The 20,011-nt window shown below is 44.2% G+C and overlaps 4 protein-coding genes across 13 annotated transcripts; 3 read left to right on the forward strand and 1 right to left on the reverse strand.

Annotated features, from left to right (window-relative positions):
• Positions 1–1,137: 1,137 nt before the first annotated feature.
• Positions 1,138–7,130, forward strand: LOC107276755 (probable LRR receptor-like serine/threonine-protein kinase At3g47570). 9 transcript variants are annotated; one of them, XM_066306349.1, is made up of 5 exons: positions 1,138–1,483; positions 2,737–2,873; positions 2,971–5,801; positions 5,910–6,251; positions 6,650–7,130. In XM_066306349.1, the coding sequence occupies exons 3-5, from the start codon at positions 2,999–3,001 to the stop codon at positions 6,667–6,669; spliced, it is 3,165 nt and encodes a 1,054-aa protein (XP_066162446.1). In that variant the 5' UTR covers positions 1,138–1,483; positions 2,737–2,873; positions 2,971–2,998; the 3' UTR covers positions 6,670–7,130. The 9 variants fall into 9 exon arrangements, with proteins under 9 accessions (XP_066162446.1, XP_066162447.1, XP_015620319.1 ...); XM_066306350.1 differs by having other exon boundaries at positions 2,737–2,856; XM_015764833.3 differs by having other exon boundaries at positions 2,807–2,873.
• Positions 7,131–7,747: 617 nt separating this feature from the next.
• Positions 7,748–8,209, forward strand: LOC107277589 (E3 ubiquitin-protein ligase EL5-like). Its single transcript, XM_015764835.2, has one exon. It carries the CDS (start codon positions 7,748–7,750, stop codon positions 8,207–8,209), a length of 462 nt encoding a protein of 153 aa, XP_015620321.1.
• Positions 8,210–11,220: 3,011 nt separating this feature from the next.
• LOC107279782 (RING-H2 finger protein ATL70-like) lies at positions 11,221–12,873 on the forward strand. Its single transcript, XM_015764401.3, has one exon. The coding sequence runs from the start codon at positions 11,935–11,937 to the stop codon at positions 12,187–12,189; it is 255 nt and encodes an 84-aa protein (XP_015619887.1). The 5' UTR covers positions 11,221–11,934; the 3' UTR covers positions 12,190–12,873.
• On the reverse strand, positions 12,578–17,111 carry LOC4352815 (methyl-CpG-binding domain-containing protein 11). Of its 2 annotated transcripts, none has more exons than XM_015764400.3 (3): positions 16,887–17,111; positions 13,750–13,879; positions 12,578–13,633 (listed from the first exon to the last, which is right to left on the reverse strand). In XM_015764400.3, the coding sequence occupies exons 1-3, from the start codon at positions 17,010–17,012 to the stop codon at positions 12,990–12,992; spliced, it is 900 nt and encodes a 299-aa protein (XP_015619886.1). In that variant the 5' UTR covers positions 17,013–17,111; the 3' UTR covers positions 12,578–12,989. The 2 variants fall into 2 exon arrangements, with proteins under 2 accessions (XP_015619886.1, XP_015619885.1); XM_015764399.2 differs by having other exon boundaries at positions 13,750–13,891.
• Between the last annotated feature and the right edge of the window lie 2,900 nt (positions 17,112–20,011).

Below are 20,011 nucleotides of genomic sequence, written 5' to 3' on the forward strand. Positions count from 1 at the left end.
CAGCCCTCTTAGGTTCATTTCTAGCTTGTACCCTCACTGATGGCTTCAGGCCACCATGTCTTTTAAAACTCAATTGCTTCTTTTAATACAATAACATGTAATCCTTTTATGTGTTTAGAAAAAGAAACATATAAAAACGAATGCATATTAAATTTGTTTAACAAACTTTTTATAAGCACTGATATGTCACATCGTGGTTCAATCTTGACTTTTTTCTTAACTTCTAGTTGACTCAATCAAGCTGTTGAGATTTTCTTTAGTAAGAAGTTTATAAGAAATTTTTAGTTCGTGTAGCATTACTCAAAAACAGACTAGTCCATGAAGCTGTATTTTTCTTTATCTTAACGTGCTCTTATTATTAACTCATTGGTTCGGTGCGATCATGAACCACCAGCAACTTTACAGGCTCCGGGAGGGGGTCAGCCCAAACGGACATTTGACCTGGGTCCCAATTCACACCTAAACGAGCAATCTCATGAGCACAATCTACATGGATCATTGCTTTGATTTGTCTAACCCCCCCCCCCCCCCCCCCCAAGGACCATCATAGTCAGCTGAGACCAGAAAAAAAGAAAAGTCTCAATAGCAATATGCGAAATTCCATGATTTGCTTAGGCAAGCTTCTGCTTCGGCATTCAACGCATCATGCACAGATTCAATTCTCCCTACTCCTGCTAACACACCACTTCCTTCATGATCCCGAATCACAAAACCCCAACCACCAGTCTTGCTGGCATCAAAGAAAGCACCATCTATATTCAGTTTCAGCTCACCTTGGGGTGGAGGGCGCCAGGTTCTTTGCACTTAGGAAGTTTGCCAGGTTTCTACTCCATCCGTTTCATAATGTAAGACATTTTAGCATTACCCACATACATATAGATGCTAATGAATCTAAACATATATAAGCAATGCTAGAAAGTCTTACATTACGAAACAAAGAAAATATCATGTTTCAGCATGATATCTCCGTAAACCATCTTCGTTCCTCGGGAGTCCTACTCTCATCCTCAGCGTTTATCTTATTTCTTGTATCCCACCAGTTTCAAAGTAGAACCGCCGTGGTCAGCCTGTTTGCAAACCTCCACCATGAAGCTGTACTACTGCCCTGCATAAACAATGAAAGCAAAAAGAAAAAAAAAAGAGCTAGAGATACTCTCTTGCACTTGTTCATCTGGACCGTCTATTTCAGATCCAACGGCGATGTGCCCTCAGCAAAATCCCCCTTGCTCACCTCCCGACGACCAGGCCTCCTCTCCGGCCAGCGGCGGCGCGCGCGCGGACTCCGGCGACCCCCGCCGCCGCGATAGGACGAAGTACAAGGTCGCCATGGCCGTGGACGTAGCCTCACCGCCATGGAAGGAGGCGGCTGGCTGGAGCTTCTCATCCGGCTCTTCGAGCGCAGGGGTCGTATCCGCCGCTGCGACGGCGAGCCGCGGGCGGGCCTCTTCTCCGGCTCTCGTCGGCCCCCTATACCCGCTTCCCGGTAAGCGTCCGCGCCCACACGGCTCCACCTCTCCCTTCCCTCCCTAACAGCTGAACAGGAACCTGCAGAAATGGAGATCGAATTTGTCTTCAACTAACACAAAGCATAGCTACGAAATGGCACACTTTTTTTTTTTGAGATGCACTTGATAGTGCAGTGGCAAGGGGTGTGTAGTTTCAACCATAAGGTTCCGTGTTCAATCCCCAACACGCTCACAATTTCTTCTTAAAAATTGTTTGGAGGGACATGTTTTGATGAGATCTGCATTACCTGAATCCTTTTCTGCATGATGCTATCCAGTAGGCTAATCTGAATATGCATGATGCTATCCAGTAGGCTAATCTGAATATGCATGATGCTATCCAGTAGACTAATCTGAATACTAGGACAGGATAGTGCCATGGCTTGACTTTTATTGTGACATAAGGCTTGACTTTTGGTTGTGGTAAATCTGAAAAACCGAACTAATTTTGCGTTTTGAGTTCACTTAGAAGGTTGGGAGCTCACCGGGTACACATCTTTTTCAAATGATATTTGCATGACATCGGTACTACTGTGTTGCTAACAGGTCAAATATGTTGCTGATCTAGCATTTTGTATCGACAAAAGTCCAACAGCAGTGGTAATCAATTCGTACGTAGCATCGTTTTGACCTTATTGATCATCGGCTTTTTGACCATATGAGGGATTACTTTCACATGGACTGTTGAAAGATTTTTTTTCCCTTCATTTAATATGCAAAAAGAACTTTTTTTTTCTCGCCAAACTTATATTATGGCTAATTCATGTTTAATTTGTAAGGTTGGGTCGATGGTAAGTTTGGTCAAATTCTTCAGAGAAATTAAAAGTTTTAAAAAGAAAAACCAAACAACAAAAAACATTATGTTTATCCAAATAGGTTACAATATTCTGCTGGTAACTACTTCCTCCGTTTCACAATGTAAGTCATTCTAGCATTCCCCACATTCATATTGGTGTTAATGAATCTATCTAGATTCATTATGAATGTGGGGAATGCTAGAATGACTTACTGTGGGGAATGCTAGAATGACTTACATTGTGAAACGGAGGGAGTAGTAAAGAATTAGCAGCTTGATATAATATTTAAGACAACTCCCTCTTACATCTTACCTGACCCATGGTTCACATCCATCCAAAAAGGAAGGATCCTCCTTTTGGTTATCCATCTCTGGTGGACAAACATCAGTTGGCTTCTGTTGCTAATCTATGTCATGATTTTAATTCTTTTGTAGCTGATAGCTACTTCTACCAAGGACGTACTTTTGTTTGAAAATTATTAAGGTTGCAAATCCTGTCCGGCAGGCTTCCTGTCTTAATTATTCTCTGAAGAACAGCAGTTTCACACCTCCTGAGTTAAGCCTTTTCACTGGTAATAAATAAGCATTAGAAGAAGTTGACATTGCCCTAGTTGAATTCCAAAAGCTAAAATTGCATTTGCGTCTTCTATTGTTAACCCAAACTCTCAGAATCCAAGAAGCTAGATAGCAAGCAAGCATGGGGAGAGGCAGCGAGATGCATGGCCAATGTTTGTTCATCATCGTTTTCCTCATCCATTCTGTCCATGTCCTCCCCGGGTGCATAGCTCAGTCTAGTGATGAGCAAACACTGCTTGCATTCAAGGCCGCCATCTCCGGTGACCCAAACGGGGTTCTTGATACATGGGTCACTACCAAGGGAAGCATGAATGCCACAGACAGCATCTGCCGGTGGCGCGGTGTGTCGTGCCGATCCAGGCAGCACCCTGGTCGTGTGACAGCGCTGGAGCTCATGTCATCCAACTTGATGGGTGTGATAAGCCCAAGTCTGTCCAATCTTTCCTTCCTCCACACACTCAACCTCTCTGGCAACCGTCTCACTGGTGGCATCCCGTTGGAGCTTGGCCAGCTACCTCGCATACGGGTCATCAGCCTTGGTGGGAATTCTCTGATCGGTAACATACCTGTGTCTCTCACCAATTGTGCTCGACTCACACATCTCGAGTTACCACGGAATGGATTGCATGGTGAGATTCCAGCGAACTTCAGCAACTGCAGGGAACTCCGGGTGTTCAATATCAGTGCGAACAGCCTGTCTGGTGGCATCCCCGCATCATTCGGGTCACTGTCGAAGCTTGAGTTCTTGGGCCTGCATCGGAGCAACCTCATCGGCGGCATCCCACCATCATTGGGTAACATGTCCTCACTGTTAGCTTTTGATGCCAGTGAGAATTCCAACCTTGGAGGTAGCATACCTGACACTCTGGGTAGACTCACAAAGCTGAACTTTCTGAGGTTAGCTTTTGCTGGTCTTGGAGGGGCAATTCCATTCTCGTTGTATAACATTTCATCCCTTACTGTACTTGACTTGGGAAACAATGATCTGTCTGGTATGCTGCCGCCTGACTTCGGCATCACCCTCCCGAGAATCCAGTTTCTTAATCTGTACAACTGTCGGCTCCAAGGAAGCATCCCACCATCGATAGGAAATGCGACGAAACTCCGTCGGATCCAGCTTCAGAGCAACGGTCTGCAGGGAATTGTGCCACCTGACATTGGTAGGCTGAAGGATCTCGATAAGCTGAACCTTCAGTTCAACCAGTTGGAGGACAAGTGGGACAAGGACTGGCCACTGATGGCTGCCTTAGGGAATTGCAGTAGGCTTTTTGCACTGAGCCTCTCAAGCAATAAGTTTGAAGGTGATCTGCCGGCTTCTCTTGTCAACCTCACAATTGGAATAGAGAAAATCTTTATGAATGAAAACAGGATAAGCGGTGCCATTCCCTCGGAGATTGGCAAGTTCAGAAATCTTGATGTTCTTGCTCTTGCTGACAATGCACTGACGGGCACCATACCAGACACAATTGGTGGTCTCAGCAGCATGACCGGGCTAGATGTCTCAGGCAATAACATATCCGGTGAAATCCCGCCAATGCTGGTTGCAAACCTTTCTAAGCTCGCTTTCCTGGACCTATCAGAGAATGACATGGAGGGAAGCATACCTCTGAGCTTTGAGAGAATGAGCAGTATTGCAATCCTGGACTTGTCTTACAATCAGTTCAGTGGCATGTTACCGAAACAAGTTCTGAGCCTCTCGTCTCTAACCTTGTTCCTGAACTTGTCTCACAACACTTTCTCAGGTCCAATTCCTTCAGAAGTTGGCAGATTAAGCAGCCTTGGGGTTCTCGACTTGTCAAACAATAGGCTGTCTGGAGAGATACCACAGGCGCTAGCTGGGTGTCAATCGATGGAGTACTTGTTTCTGCAAGGAAACCAATTTGGTGGCAGAATTCCCCAATCTCTTGTATCTCTGAAAGGGCTTCAACACCTTGACATGTCACAGAATAACTTGTCTGGTCCAATTCCAGATTTCCTTGCAACTTTTCAGTACTTGCGATACTTAAACTTGTCCTACAACCAGCTTGATGGACCGGTGCCAACAACTGGAGTGTTCAATGCTACGAAAGACTTCTTTGTTGGTGGTAACAGAGTTTGTGGTGGTGTTTCAGAGTTGCAGCTACCGAAATGTCCTGATCGCGCTGGTAAGGGCTCACATAGATCAAGAACTGTGCTGATTGTGTCAGTTTCTGTTGGATCTTTCGTGGCTCTAGTCCTCATCGCAGGCGCCCTTTTTGTATGTGTTCTGAAGCCAATGAAACAGGTTATGCAGAGTAATGAGACATCTCCTCGACCATTATTGATGGAGCAACACTGGAAATTATCCTATGCAGAACTACATAGGGCTACTGACGGGTTCTCTGCAGCTAACCTGATTGGTGTTGGAAGCTTTGGCTCAGTGTACAAAGGAGTTGTAGGCTCTGAAGAGGAGGAAGTCGCAATAAAAGTCCTGAATCTTCTGCAGCATGGAGCCGAGCGGAGTTTCTTGGCTGAGTGTGAGGCGCTAAGAAGTGTTCGGCATCGCAATCTTGTAAAGATCATCACAGCCTGTTCGACCGTGGATCACTATGGTAATGATTTCAAAGCTTTGGTGTATGAGTTCATGCCTAACAGGGACCTGGACAAATGGCTCCATCCGACCATTGATGATGATGATGAGAGTTTCTCACGGGTGTTAACCATGTCTGAAAGACTGAGGATTGCGCTGGATGTTGCTGAAGCTCTCGATTACCTGCACCGCCATGGCCAAGTGCCCATTGTTCACTGTGATCTGAAGCCAAGCAATGTCCTTCTTGACAATGACATGGTCGCCCATGTAGGGGACTTTGGGCTGTCACGGTTTGTGCTGGGAACAAACAACAATTCCATACAGTATTCTAGTATTTCAGCTGGGATCAAAGGCACTGTCGGATATATTCCTCCAGGTAATTAGGACTCTGAATTCTAAATACTACCACATCTACATGACAAACATTTCATGAAATACCTGAATAATAACGCATTGACGATTTTATTTCTGTTAATGTTTTCAGAATATGGAATGGGTGGTGAAATTTCAGTGGAGGGGGATGTCTACAGTTACGGAATCCTGCTGCTTGAGATGTTCACTGCAAAGAGGCCAACAGATGATTTGTTTCAGGGAAGTAGAAGCATCCGCAGCTATGTTGCAACGGCTTATCCTGACAGGGCCATGGAGATTGTTGATCAAGCAATGTTGCAGCTTAAAGAGAAAGATATGTTTGAAAAGAAGACCGAAGGATGTATAATGTCAGTTCTCAGAGTGGCGCTGCAATGTACAGAGGACTCCCCGAGAGCAAGGATGCTCACAGGATATGTCATCAGAGAGCTAATTTCTGTGAGGAATACTTATGAAGGTTAGTTGCATCTACACTGTTTTATCAGCTCTATGAAGGTCCGTTGCATGTCAGTGCTGAAACTTCTGTATCCATATGCATTCTCGATGCTACACTACTGGGGGCATATATGATGATGAAATAAAACCACCTAGTATAGCTGGAGAGAGAAAGATATAGAAAAATTGTAATAGGTGTACTCTTGATGCTTGTTTTAACAATTCATTTGTAGCCTACATAGTCCAATTTATGTACTATGCAGAAAACTCAAGCTTTTGTTAGAATTAGATGCTTCTCTTTCCTCTCAAAGGTGCAAAAATGTATGCAACCATTGTTCCTAAATAAGTGCAAATGGGCCCAATAAGTGGAGCACAGCTAAAAGAATTACAGCACTAATGTTTTCTGCTGCCTGTGTACAGATACAGTGGATTATCCATGATCAACCAGATTATTCTGATGGCAACTTGGTGCTTGCATTTCCCTGAAATGAGCACTAATGAAGTAATTTCCAACCAAACAATTTCAACTCTTCAAATCTGCAAGGTTAGCTGCACCTGCCAAACGAACAAACCAGGAGGTGTTTGATTAATCTGGGTTTTGCATGGATTAGCACCTGAAGCTGTACTACCTTGCATAAACAATGGTCAATGCACATGCTCCTGGAAAGCAAAGAAATGGTCAGTCATCATTAACAATAACATATTTACTTTGGTCTTGTACCATCAACCACATAAGCTTACTAGGTTAGACCAATTCAAGCCCAGATTCTTCCTTTTCATACAGAACTTCCTTTGATTTAGATGAATTCAAGGTCAGGTTTTGTTTGCATAATTAATCCAAGTGGTTAATTCTCCTAAAGCCAAACATATTATATGCAAAGCATTTTTTTCCTTCCTGTCAGATCAAGCTACAGAAACCTCATTCTTTACATCATTAAGAGCACACTTTACCTGCCTAATTACCTGCTTAGCAGCTTAGGTATCCTATTCTCCCATCATTATTTTTCACTCCCTTTCTAGCTGTCACGTTTCCATTGGATAATAACCTGCCACGACACCATTCAACGGTGATAGGCTCTCTTCAGAAAGTTTTTGAAAAATTATATGTCCTGATCTTCAAAAAAAAACAAGAGAAATTTAATACAGAAAGGGAAATCCTTATGCTCTAGCGAGCTAAAAAGTAAAAAAGACAACATAAATTAATAAAAAAGAAAGTCTTGGTGACGAGGAAGTTTTCAGAAAGAACCAAGGATCGCTGGCACATCAAGCAACGGACAACACGCAGCGGTAAAAGTCAAATTACAGGTTCTAATTAGGCACATAACCCGGTCATTAGCGCGTATTGACACTAAACCAAATTGCGCTCATCTGATTACCCATTTCGCGCGGCACGAATCTCGATGCGATCGGACGGTGCACGGCCGGTCACACGAATCTCGATGCGGAGACGTGGCACGTAGTATAAAGATTGGAGGAGAGCTTTAGCCTAGCTTAGCTTAGCTTAAGCTTAGATGTGAGATGGCAAAGGATTACGTGCTGATCGCCGCATCCATGGCGGCGCTGGTGGCGATCTCCGCCGTCATGCTGGCCTGCTCCAACCGCCGGCGACGGCGGCGGCGGCGGTCACCGTCGCAGCGGAGCATCGACGACGTGGAGCTCGGCCGGGCGGCGGGGCTGGACGAGGCCGTCCTGGCGGAGTACCCGACGACGGTGTACAGCTGCTCGTCGTCGTCGGCGGCGGTGCCGGAGGAGGCGGCGGCGGCGGCGGTTGATGCCGGCGATGGCACGGGGTGCGCGGTGTGCCTGGCTGAGTACGAGGACGGCGACGAGCTCCGGCGGCTGCCGGGCTGCGGCCACGCGTTCCACCGGCGGTGCGTCGACGAGTGGCTGCGGCGTCGGCCCACCTGCCCGGTCTGCCGGTCGTCACCGCCGGCGAGGGGCGCTGCCGCCGCCGCCGCCGCTGCCGGTGGTCCATCGTGACAGCGTCCGGCCAATGCCCAATGGAGTTTAATTTGTTTGTGGCCATGCATTGCTGCAAAATGCAGCACGGAGAAAATGCTTTTTTAACTTCGCCATCGATCGTGAAAATGCTTTAGAGTAGATGATATGTACTCCCTCCGTCCCACAATATAAGGGATTTTAAATTTTTGCTTATAACATTTGACCACTCATCTTATTTAATTTTTTTTTACAAATATAAAAAACGAAAAGTTGTGCTTAAAGTACTATAGATAATAAAGTAAGTCACAAATAAAATAAATAATAATTTCAAAAGATTTTGAATAAGACGAGTGGTGAAACGTTGCAACCAAAAACTTAAAATCTCTTATATTATGGGATGGAGGGAGTAGTAATTAATTAAGTTTGTGTTTTGGACATATGTGATTAATGTATATGAAATCATTGTATAGATTAAAGTTTTCGTGATGAACAATTAGTTATGCAAGCTAATGATGGAAATGAAACTGGTGAAGTAGTGTTTTGTTTGGTGAAATATATGTAAGGGATTTGATGGGCCACTCAGCCTGACGGTGGTCGGCCTGTGTGGTCATATAGGGCTGCTCTGTAGTCTGACCGGTAGATTTTTTACTGAACGTTTGGAGGTGATTGGAAGTTTGGTTGAAATTGAAACGATGTGACGTAAAAGTTAGAAGTTTGTGTGTGTAGGAAAGTTTTGATGTGATGGAAAAGTTGGAAGTTTAAAAAAATATTTTGGAACTAAACACGGCCTGAATTTGTGTTTCATGTTAGTTGCTTAATGTTTATGGATTATAGTTATGTTTCATGTACGTGTCATATACTGTTTCTGTTTTTGTGCTAATTGTCACTGATGGGATCAGGAATCGACTTGGGTGAAGATAATGTCCAAACGATAAGATCGTGCGGAACGCTAAGGCTAAAAAACAATGCATATAAAGGTTAAAACTACATATGGCATAGGTTTCGCCTTGAAGTACGACTTATGTTTGAAAGTTGAGACATCAGTTATTTGGAGGCACTTAATAAACACATCTTCTTCTCTGACAGGCAGACACCGCGCTCAATAACAGTTAGAGAAGGGAGATTCAGCGGTCGGACAAGCAAGTCAAGGGTGGTCGGATTAGCGATAACAAGGCGATTAGACCAGGGTTTACACTACCGTCGGTAACCGCGCGGTTACCGCCCTTACCGCGGGGTACGGTAATAAAAATATCACGGTAACCTCCTTAAATTCAAATAAATTTAAAAAATAATTTGAATTTTTGATAAATTTTGCACGGTTTTATACGGTTTTTCATGTTTAACGCTGTAATCGTGCTTACCGCCGGGGCGCGGTAACCCCGGCCCCAGCGGTTTGGGAAACCCTGGATTAGACCAGTGACTAGGAGGAAGGATTTGATGTACAGGGCGGCACACACCATAAGTGGGTTTGCAAAACTGCCAGTAAGTGCGCGCGGTTACTGGGCTTACCTCGGGGTACGGTAAAAGAAAAACCGCGGTAACCTCCTTAAATTTAAATAAATTTTAAAAATAATTTAAAATTTTGATAAATTTTACACGGTTTCGTACGGTTTACCACGGTTACCGTGGTTACCGCGCGGTAACCGTGCTTACCACCGGAGCACGGTAACCCTGCCTCGGCGGTCTGAGAATCCCTCCATAACTGGGCCGATGGACCCAGCTGTCCATTGCATGGATCTGCACTTCATTCATATGTGTACGTACTGAAGAGTGTACTTGATTCTGTAGGATGCAATGGAAGATTCAGATATATACGTACTGCTTGGTGCGAATAAAATTAACGATGGATGCAGAATTCTGTGCATGCTAGTATCGTGCAGATGAGATCATAACAGCTGGTCGATTGGTTTATATAGATAATGCAGGTGCAAATGGAAAATCTACTCGCGTATCATTTTGCATTGTTTTCCATTTTTGAGTGGCACCGGCACCAAGTAGCCAGGTGACGCAGACGAGAAGGGAATAATTAACTATTTACCACTCTTATGAGTGGTGTTAAATTATTTGCCATTAAACCTACATGTTATAGACACATGAGAGCCCATATGTCATAGACAGCGAGTGATAAATAATTAATTGCCACATCTTAAGAGTGGCAAGAAGTTAAATGTCCCGAGGAGAAGTTGCGAGAAACGGTATATTTATAAACGAAAAGTAATTTGTGAATAAAACTTTTATATGCATGTTCTTAGCGATCTAAAAGCAAAGGTTGAAAAATAAACTTCAATGAAAATACTTCAAAATCAGCTCTAAATTTAAGGTTGAAAATTTAAATTTTGGCTGATAAGCATAAGCATAAGAAAAAGATGAGTTGGTTGAGACATGGCATAGATAATAAGTAAAGTGCAATTATAGGTTTTCCGTATCAAACATTTGATCGTCCGTCTTATTTAATTTTTTTTTAAAAAAATAAGTCACGCATAAAGTATTGTTCATGTTGTATCATCTGATAACAATAAAAATACTAATCATAAAAAAATTAAATAAGACGGACAGTTAAACATTGGATGTGGGTGAAAGGGTAAGCAACCTAGTGGTTGTAGTGACTTGAGTAGCACCCTAAGGTCCTGAGTTCAAATCTCCATAGAAACAAATTTCAAATTGGGTTATTTGAGGGCTAAGTTCCTTATTTGATAGGCTAAGTTCCTAGTTTAAAAAGTTTCATAAATACCATGCTCTAAAAAATAAGGTTTCATAAATACCCTTCTCTAAAAAAATAGAAAAAAATGTTGAACGTGGAAACCCACAACTGCATTTAAAATAGGACGGGGGTAATACTTCCTCTATCTCAAAATATAAGATGTAGTGTTTATGGTAGAACTCATCGGGGAAGCCTGAGAGACGGTGGTTTACCCTATGGCGGGTTGGTTGAATGTGACACATCATAGTACTATAAATCTAAACAGGGTATTAGGATGTGTAACATTCAATGAAAACCTTTCATATTTTGAGACGGGGAGAGAAAAGAACAAAGGAAACCAGTCAAAGAACGAGGACTCCTAATTCTGTTCAAACCCAAAACTACCACAAAAATATACATTTTAGGACTGTTCGAACCCAAAATTATAAAAAAAAATACATATTTTGAGATACATAACAAAGGAATCCAGTCAAAAACGAGGACTCTAATTCTGTTCGAACCCAAAACTACCACAAAAATACATATTTTGGAACAAGGAGAGTACATAACACCTAGGAATCCAGTCAAATGAACGAGGACTCCAATTCTGTTCCAACCCAAAACTACCACAAAAATACACACAGGAAACCAAACAAATGTCCAATCAATCAAGGACGTAGTAGTAGCATGAGACGCAGGGACCAGAAAACAGTCGGTGTCTCGCCATTAGTCATCAGTCTCCCTCTCCTCTTCTTCCACTTGCCTAGTAGCTGGAGCAGCTAACTTTCATGGCCCAATGCAACCACAGCCACTCACCCTCACCCTCGAGCTGTCTTGCACGCATCGTCGATTACTAATTCTTCCAATTATCCATCGCCGGAATCTTGGTTGGTTAGTTGATCAGCTCGCTCGCTCGTCGCCGGTGAGATGGAGGTGATGACCATCGTCTTCATGGTCGTCAGCGTCGGTGCCATCGTCGCCATGGCCGTCATGCTCCACATGTGCGCGCGCAGCGGCGTGCCCGCGGCGGCGACGGGAGACCGCCGGCGGCGGGGCGGCGGCGGGTGGCGGCGGCGTCGTGGTGATGGTGGAGGCGGCGGCCGGTGGGCTCGACGAGGCGGCGATCAAGGCGCTGCCCAAGGTGGTGTATGGCACGGCGGCGGCGGCGGAGAGCAGCTGCGCGGTGTGCCTCGGCGAGTACGGCGGCGGCGACGAGCTCCGGGTGCTCTCCTGGTGCGCGCACTCCTTCCACCGCCACTGCGTCGACCCGTGGCTGCGCCTCAACCCGACGTGCCCCGTCTGCCGCACCTCGCTCGCCGACCAGCCCACACAATCATGACTACTACTCCCTCCATTTCAAAATATAAGGAACAACCCCCTTAACCCAAAGATCAAGAAATAATTAATATTATCTTGTAGATTGGATCATCCTAATAAATATAATACATGTATCCAATAAAACATCTAAAAAAGTGATTGTGCCTTATATTATGTAATATGTAATCATGTAAACCAAGCAGAGCAGAGCAGAGCATATACACTGTGAAAAGGGCTCGAATACGAATTTGAAATTCAATCTCCCCCAAATTCCATTTCGTTCAAACCATCGATCTACAATGTTCAAACACAAGACACAACTTAGATTACATCACTACTAGTATTACACAGGCATTACCGGGGAATATATCCAAACCACCCTGCCTGATGGGTTGATGGATAATCTTAAATGGATGGATAAGAGGATGCACATCCACATCCAACCTTATTCATAGATAGCTAATCAAGTCATTACACATAATACAGCACAGGTACAAACACAGACAGACGGACGGACAGACGACGGTATATATGTCCTAAGATTAATGTGCTTACAGCAAGTTAGGCATGATAAGAGATATTATGAGCATGATGGGTAGGGTACACGTATGTATGTATGTATGTTGCTGTGCCACACCACAATCATACCATACATACAAGCAAGCTAAACTGATGCAGAGCCTAATAACCGGCTGTCACCCAGCAACGTCAGTTCCTTGGTCGATTTGATTACACAATGCAAATGCGAATGATTCCTAAAAGGCGTACATCACGGACAAGGGGAGGAGGATGATGATTCGTTGGGGGGTTTCATCTTCATCTTCAGGTGCACTTCACGGCAGAGGCACCAGCCGGCAGCTGCCCGTTGTTGACAGGGGATGACTCCTTGGCGGGGGCGGCGGCGGAAGGCGGCTGGCTGTCCTGGTGAGGGCCTTTGTCCGCGGAGTTCTCTACTGGAGCAGCAGCAGCAGCTTTGGGTGCGGAAGGCTCAGTTGGGTTGCTTGGTGGAGCAGCTGCTGCTTCAGGTTCAGCTGGCTTTGCATCCTCTTTCTTCTCTCCTCCTTCCGATGGTGCTGGAGGAGCAGCCTCAGATTCAGCCGGTTTTGCATCTTCCTTCTCGGTTCCGGCTGGTGCTGGAGCAGGAGTGTCGGCGTCTGCGGTCTTGCTGGCATCTTCAGCAGTTTTCATCTCCACATCGGTGTCTTTTGGAGCATCTTCGCTAGGGGCCTCCTTCGCCTCTTCAGCAGGCTTTGTCTCTACATCAGTCTCCTTTGGAGCATCTTCGCTAGGGGCCTCCTTGTCAGCTTCAGCGTCTTTCGCTTCTTCATTTTCGGTGGCCTCCTTTTTCTCCTGCTTGCCCTTTCTGCCAGATGAGTTCCTAGAACGTTTCGGGATCTTCTCCCCTTCTGGGCTATCGAAAGCCTTAACTTTCTCGCTAATGCGAGCAGAGCGCCTTGGAGTATCACCTGTGTCCAAGTGTTTCTTAGATAAAGCAGAGAGACTGCTGCAGTCATCGTCATTTCTACTAAACCTAGTGAAATTTCAAGGCAGCACTAAAGAAGGAAATTTATCTAGTGGGTACCAGTTCCCCAATCAAACTCTGAGGATGCAGGGCCTCCAGGGTGTGCCTTCAGATACTGGCTCAGCTGTCTCTTGTTCTTAATCTCTTCTCCAGTTGGTGAAACAAAAACAATCTCAAATCTCCCCCCTCTCTGGGGAGTAAACTACAATAGAAAGAAATCAAGGATGTTAATTGATGCTATCAAATGATGAATGCAATACATATGCCTACAAACATTTCTTTGTAACATTAAACAAAATAAACACATCAACATGTCCCCAGCAACAGATTGCTGAACAAAACAGATCCTAGTGCTATCCAATGTTTAATAGTGAATCGACAACCTTCTACGAGGCAGGCATCCTATTCAAGTCCCCCTAATATTGTCAGACAAAGCAAGCTTGCATGCTTGATACTACTTTTGAAGTTACATGGTTAACAAAGAATGCCACAAAAAGAATTAGCATTGCCCTTAGACAACTACCAATAAAGAACAATCCCGTAGACTTGTTTGTGCACAACAGCAAAATACCAAATCCGACTTCACCCATAATTACTGATACTTGCTTGTATTAAGACATCTTCTACCAAACTAGTGAAAGCTGTGGATAACTAGTGGCTATTGCCTAAACAGAAATTATAGACTAACAATAAAATGGTAAAATGTGACAATCTCAAGAAAATTGTTTTAAAATGATCCTAAAAAAAATACAAATCCAACTATATATAATAAAAACAACTGCCAGCTGGCAAACACTGCTGCCAAAGTGACCAAATTCAAGAATTAATTTAATTGAATAAACAGTTTCAGAAAGGTAAACCATTCTGCAATCCATATGGTTTACATCTCCAGAATTAATCATATGGACTAATACTTTCACCATGAATGATTGAATTGCACAAAACTAAATCTAATACTGGTATTTGGTGTTTCGACTTGGTTTCATAGGCAATATTGCTTCAACTTCTCAAGTTACTTCAATTAATTGTCTCCAGCAAAGTATATTAAAGAGATATAGTACATTACAGAATCAATAAGTACTAACCAGGTTGACTTTAACATGAATATGACTGCAGAATATTAGGGACAACAAGTTACTGCTATTAATGGTATTGCTTATCAGTAATACCCTACTTTATGCACAGTATGCACAAAAGGGCTCCTTTTAGGCAGTAAAACACAAAGTTAACAAAAAAAAGCCCAGATTCAGTATTGGGAAGTGACACTGGCTTCAAACACAGTTATGAAGAAAAAGAACAGAGTGAGACTAAGAACTCTGCCATGAGGAAAAAGAGATTTATCTCCATTTGTGAAACATAACAAAAGGCAACAGACATGTCGAAGGCAGCATGTTCTGCATTTGCAGTTATGTAATAAAAGAAAACCAATGCTTTTGTAGCACAAAAGACTAGCGCTGCTAAGCTTGTGCGGTTGTACCAACTTCAAAAATGGCACTTTCAAGGGGCATTTCACCAATTTCTAGTAAAATCACATAAATGTAAACAGTTTGTAAAACAGAACTTCTGGTGAAGTGGAAAAACAGAAACACCACAAGCACCAATGACAAGGTAACCACTAATTTGGCAAGCATGCCAAATGTCCACAAATTTAGCAAACCATTTTATTCCCCTTTCAAACAAAAATTTAGCAATAGATGAGTAAATGACAAAAGCACCAACCAGAATCCCACCTATATTGCTTTAAAAATAAACTCCAATATCCATCCATGTAAGCAATAATAGATAATGCCAACTATACCACAAAAAAATAGGTCGAGTTCCAACTAACTAACAAAACAAGTAGGTAATGGGCCTACCTGACAAATTTAGGTGTTACTGGCTGAATTCAAGTCACAAGCAACCTCGATCACCCAGCACAGTTATTATCCAAGGAAAATAGAAACAGATGGTAGGGAAACAGCCAAACTAAACTGAATAGTCTAGTTGATACATTATGCATGCTTCTTTTATCCAGTAGAAAATCCAGGGAGTCGAGTCACCATAAGCACACAAAGTATCAAGTAAGAAGCTAACAAGTTCCTGAACTCAAGAAGGTCATTGTCGCTGGGATTTTCTGATGCGACCCTAGAGGAATAGAAAAGGGCTAAAGAGAATATCTAAGTGGATGAGTGAGCAGAAGCATTCCAAACCGACACCTTATTTTAGACAAACATAACATATTCTCAGGGAAACAAATGACTGCCAACATGTGACACACCAGTGCCCTGCTCTGTTACATCACGCTTTGCATTTTTCAGATCACTCTGCTCAAGCAGTGCCTCCTTAACAGTGCTAAGCTCTAATAGTAATACTAAAACTAAACCTAAGATATTGCCAGATTCCAAAATAAAGTACAAATATGAATAACGATCTCGGTGCACTCCCTAATCCCACTAAATGCAATTGCAGCAGCTCACAGCAGCAGAACATTTCCCATTTCGGCTTCACTACAAATACTACACAGTTAAAGAGTTCGCTAATGAAGTACCCCATATGCTTATCCCCTAACAACAAACTAAATGGCAAAGCACTTCCCAACAGGGGCAGACCTGCACACCAGTACTCAACCAACGCCATGGAATATTCCGACCAACGATACAACCACCTCGTAATGCAGAGCGGCAGTACGAGCCGAAATTTGGGAATCAGCCTACTAGAGCATAATCGAGCTCGGAAACTCTCAATTCTAACACTAATCACCCGAACAGCGTACGCTCCACCAAACCAAGTAACCTACTCGCGGAAGTGGGTGAGACGTAATCCAACTATAGCAGACAAGCTCCAACACTGCTCGCCCAGCTCGCGACGTGTAGATACAGCTCCAATCGAGCTCAGCGAACTCACGTGACTAACAGATATACAAACCCTAGCTTAATCTTCCGTAGCTGAGCACGTGAACCCAATCGCACAAACCCTAGAACCGAAAAAAAAAATGGAACGATGTAAGCACCAAACCCCTAAATTCAAAACCCTAGATCCACCTCGAATTCGACCTCCAACTCCCTCAATTCCTCCCACCAACACCCCCCCCCCCCCCCAGCCGCTCGAATTCCGCCCCAATTCGACGCAAAATCGAAGCGAAGCATAACAAAAGCAAAACAGCAACCGAATTAAAGCAGCAGTTGAAACCAAAGCTTAGCTATTATCTCGTCTCGAACCTTCTTCGTCCACCCCTCCGGCGCCGGCATCTCCACGGACACCACCTCCTTCGCCGCCGCCTCCGTCACCTCCGCCGTCTGCGCCGCCGCCGCCTGCTGCTGCTGCTCGTCGCCGGCCGTGGCCATGGTTTCGAGTTTTCGCTTCCCGCTCGCAACGCAACGCACTCTCGCTTCGAGAAAAATGGAGAGAGAAGAGACGAGACGAGGAGAGAGAGGAAACGAAACGATAGACGTGTGGGGATTTGGGGATTTTTATATCCGCTTCGGATTTTTTTTCCTCTTTTTTTTTATAAATAACGGCTCCATTTGGGAGGCCGTGAGGGGACACGCGCGGATAATACCCCCAAGTGACAGCTCCCCACCCCGGCCCTCCCCCAATGACAGACCGGTCCCACCGCCTTCCTCGGGGGAGCGGGCCCCACGTGACAGTGGGATTACGGGTGGGTGGCTGGGTGAGTGGGTGCTCATGGCGGTTCGGGACAGACGTGGACGGCCGTCGTGGGGGAGGTTGACGGCGTTGGACGGAGGAGAGGCTCTGTGGACGCGGTCCATGGACCCACCCTAGTGTGAGTGGTAGCTTAGACAGGGGGTGGGTGTGTGGTCCATGGACCGGGTGTAGGGGAGGAGACGGCGGGACTGAGAGGCGGGCGGCAAACCGGATTGCAGAGGAAGCCGTTGGAGTCCGCGGATACGGGAAAAAGGGCGCGCTACGCGACGCGGGGGGAGTGACACGTGGGGCCCATGGGCCGCCGGGCCCACCTGTCACGGGGATCCGCGCCTCGTACTGCCGCGTACGCGAGGCTTTTTTCCCTTCTCGGACGCCACGTGGCGGACCTCGGCCCGGATAACGGTGGGCCGACGGAGGCCACGTGTCCACCCCGCACGCGCGCGTCGTGGCCCGTGCCGTAATAAAAAAATATATTATTATTATACTATTATAAAAAAGATTTTTCTGACATAAACGTTCAGTTGTTTGACTGTTGACCACTTGTCTGGTGTTAGTTGGGCCTTGTGGGTTGGGCTTGGGAATTATCTGGGCCAGAATGGTGCAGTGTCAGGCCCATTTGATTTCATGTCTATGTCAATATGAAGAGGAGGATGCTCAGACCTACTACAAAATGTTGATGTGACTAGGGCGAACTGTTTAGTGGAAGAACAATAAATGGCATTAAGAAAAGTAGCCTGATTGGGGAGCTAACTGAGCAGAGATGGATCACCAACCAAACCATATGGATGATGATCATATCATAAGTTCATAACCCTGATGAGCCAGAGCTTGATTCTGAATGCTCATCACCATTTCAGCTAATTAACTGAGCATGAACATGATTGCTCATTTCAGTTAACTCTACTCACACTGACACTGCTTGAAGGAAATACACTAATTTCTGGTAATCCTCAGTCATTATTAACAGCTTTAACAACATCTAATCAGTGCAGGAGCTGAAGAGGAGAATCCAGTCATTCCAGGATTTCAAACTCATATGGACGAGGAGATCGGCAAATAAAATGGCGCACCGTTTGGCTAAGGAAAGCCTTAATACGCGTGCTTCTTCTAGCTGGATAGAGTCAGCACCGGAGTTTTTTATTTTCTCTGTTATCAGAGGACTGTAATCTGGATGCTGTAATTTGAGTTTTCCTTGCTTTCCACTCTCAAAAAAAAAAACATCTAATCAGTGCAGTATATGTTTGTTTGATACGGCATACATTCTTTTTTTTTTGGGGTGATAACTGCAAGGCTCTGAAAGTGAAGGGAAAGCAAAGCTAAGGTGGTCAGTGGTTGGTTGCTTTCATTTCTTTACACTCAGTAGTGTTGGGGGTTCAGAATTCAGACTTTTTTTTTTATCTTGTTTCAGGACAAGTAGTCACAAGAAAGCTAGGGTTCCTCATGTCTCTATTGAATTGTCCTACCAGCTACAATTCAATCTATGGTTATGCAAAGGCTGATGCTGCGTCACATTCAGTCCCTGTACTGATACTGTGTTTAGGTATATCTGTGTACCAATACAAGTGTTATAGCTTAATTAATAAGGTTCAGACAAGAAAACCACTACCCTCTTGTGGAGGTGTACTGTGTGCCTGACTTTCTTCTGAAACTTCATCTTCAGAATATATTCTCTGACCATGATTATCCTGACTAATTCTTTTGTTTATTCAGAGTTTCAGACCTAGAATTCTTGGTGGTAGCTCTTCTTTTTTCCAAGAGAATGAACTTAAAATGAAGCATGTCACATGTATACTTACTTCCATTGAACTGAATCCATTTGCAGGTGCCATGGTACAGTAGGTGTTGAACTGAATGCACTGAACTTTTCCTAAGCCAATAAGGTTAGCAACAGCTTTCAGAATGAAAAGCCATTCATCAGCCAAAAAAAGAAGGCACTCTGCACTTTTTCTAAGCCCAGCAATTGCCGTGGCAAGTACTACAGACTGACTGCAAATTTGCTTGGCAAAATCCAGTGTGGATTACACAACAATACCATGTTGGTTGGTAAAGCTCTGAACTTTCCTTCTCTTTTGCAGGTGTTCCCTCCTTTCTGAATGGAAATTAACCTGATGTGATTGTGGTGAAGAGTATCATTCAGAGATAATGCAGGTGTGGTCAAAGACCAGGAAAGGTTGAGATCTAGTTGCATTAAGAAATGCTTCACCTTTTGCTTTAAGAATCCAATTAGTAAATTAACTAAGCTGGCATCACTCGCTTTTCATGTTACATTATCCTTTGCTGCTTGATTAGATCACCTATGGCCCATCTGACGAGCATGCACACAGTTAGTAGTTGACCAGAGAAGAGAGTGCTGCCAAGTTGCCATTAGCCAGCTCACACTCTGCACAATACAATACTACAGCTTAAAAATTCAGAGAAAATTTTAAATGCGAAAATAAAGAAGGATTATATTCCATGTCAGAGCGTTTAAAACCATGCCAAATGGCCCTTGATTGGAGATTAGGCCAAACCAAAATGCATCTTAATTATTTTAATGTTTTTCACGGGTCACAAATACATAGTTTGACATTGACCTGTCAAATGGATTCACATCCAAAGCAGGCATAAGAACACAGTGTACGAACCCTTTCGGCTATTCATCTACACTGGCAGTTCATCTGTCGCATTCATGAGAAAT

The sequence above is a fragment of the Oryza sativa genome, chromosome 12 (genome assembly GCF_034140825.1).
Source record: "Oryza sativa Japonica Group chromosome 12, ASM3414082v1".
In the NCBI taxonomy this organism is placed as follows: domain Eukaryota; kingdom Viridiplantae; phylum Streptophyta; class Magnoliopsida; order Poales; family Poaceae; genus Oryza; species Oryza sativa.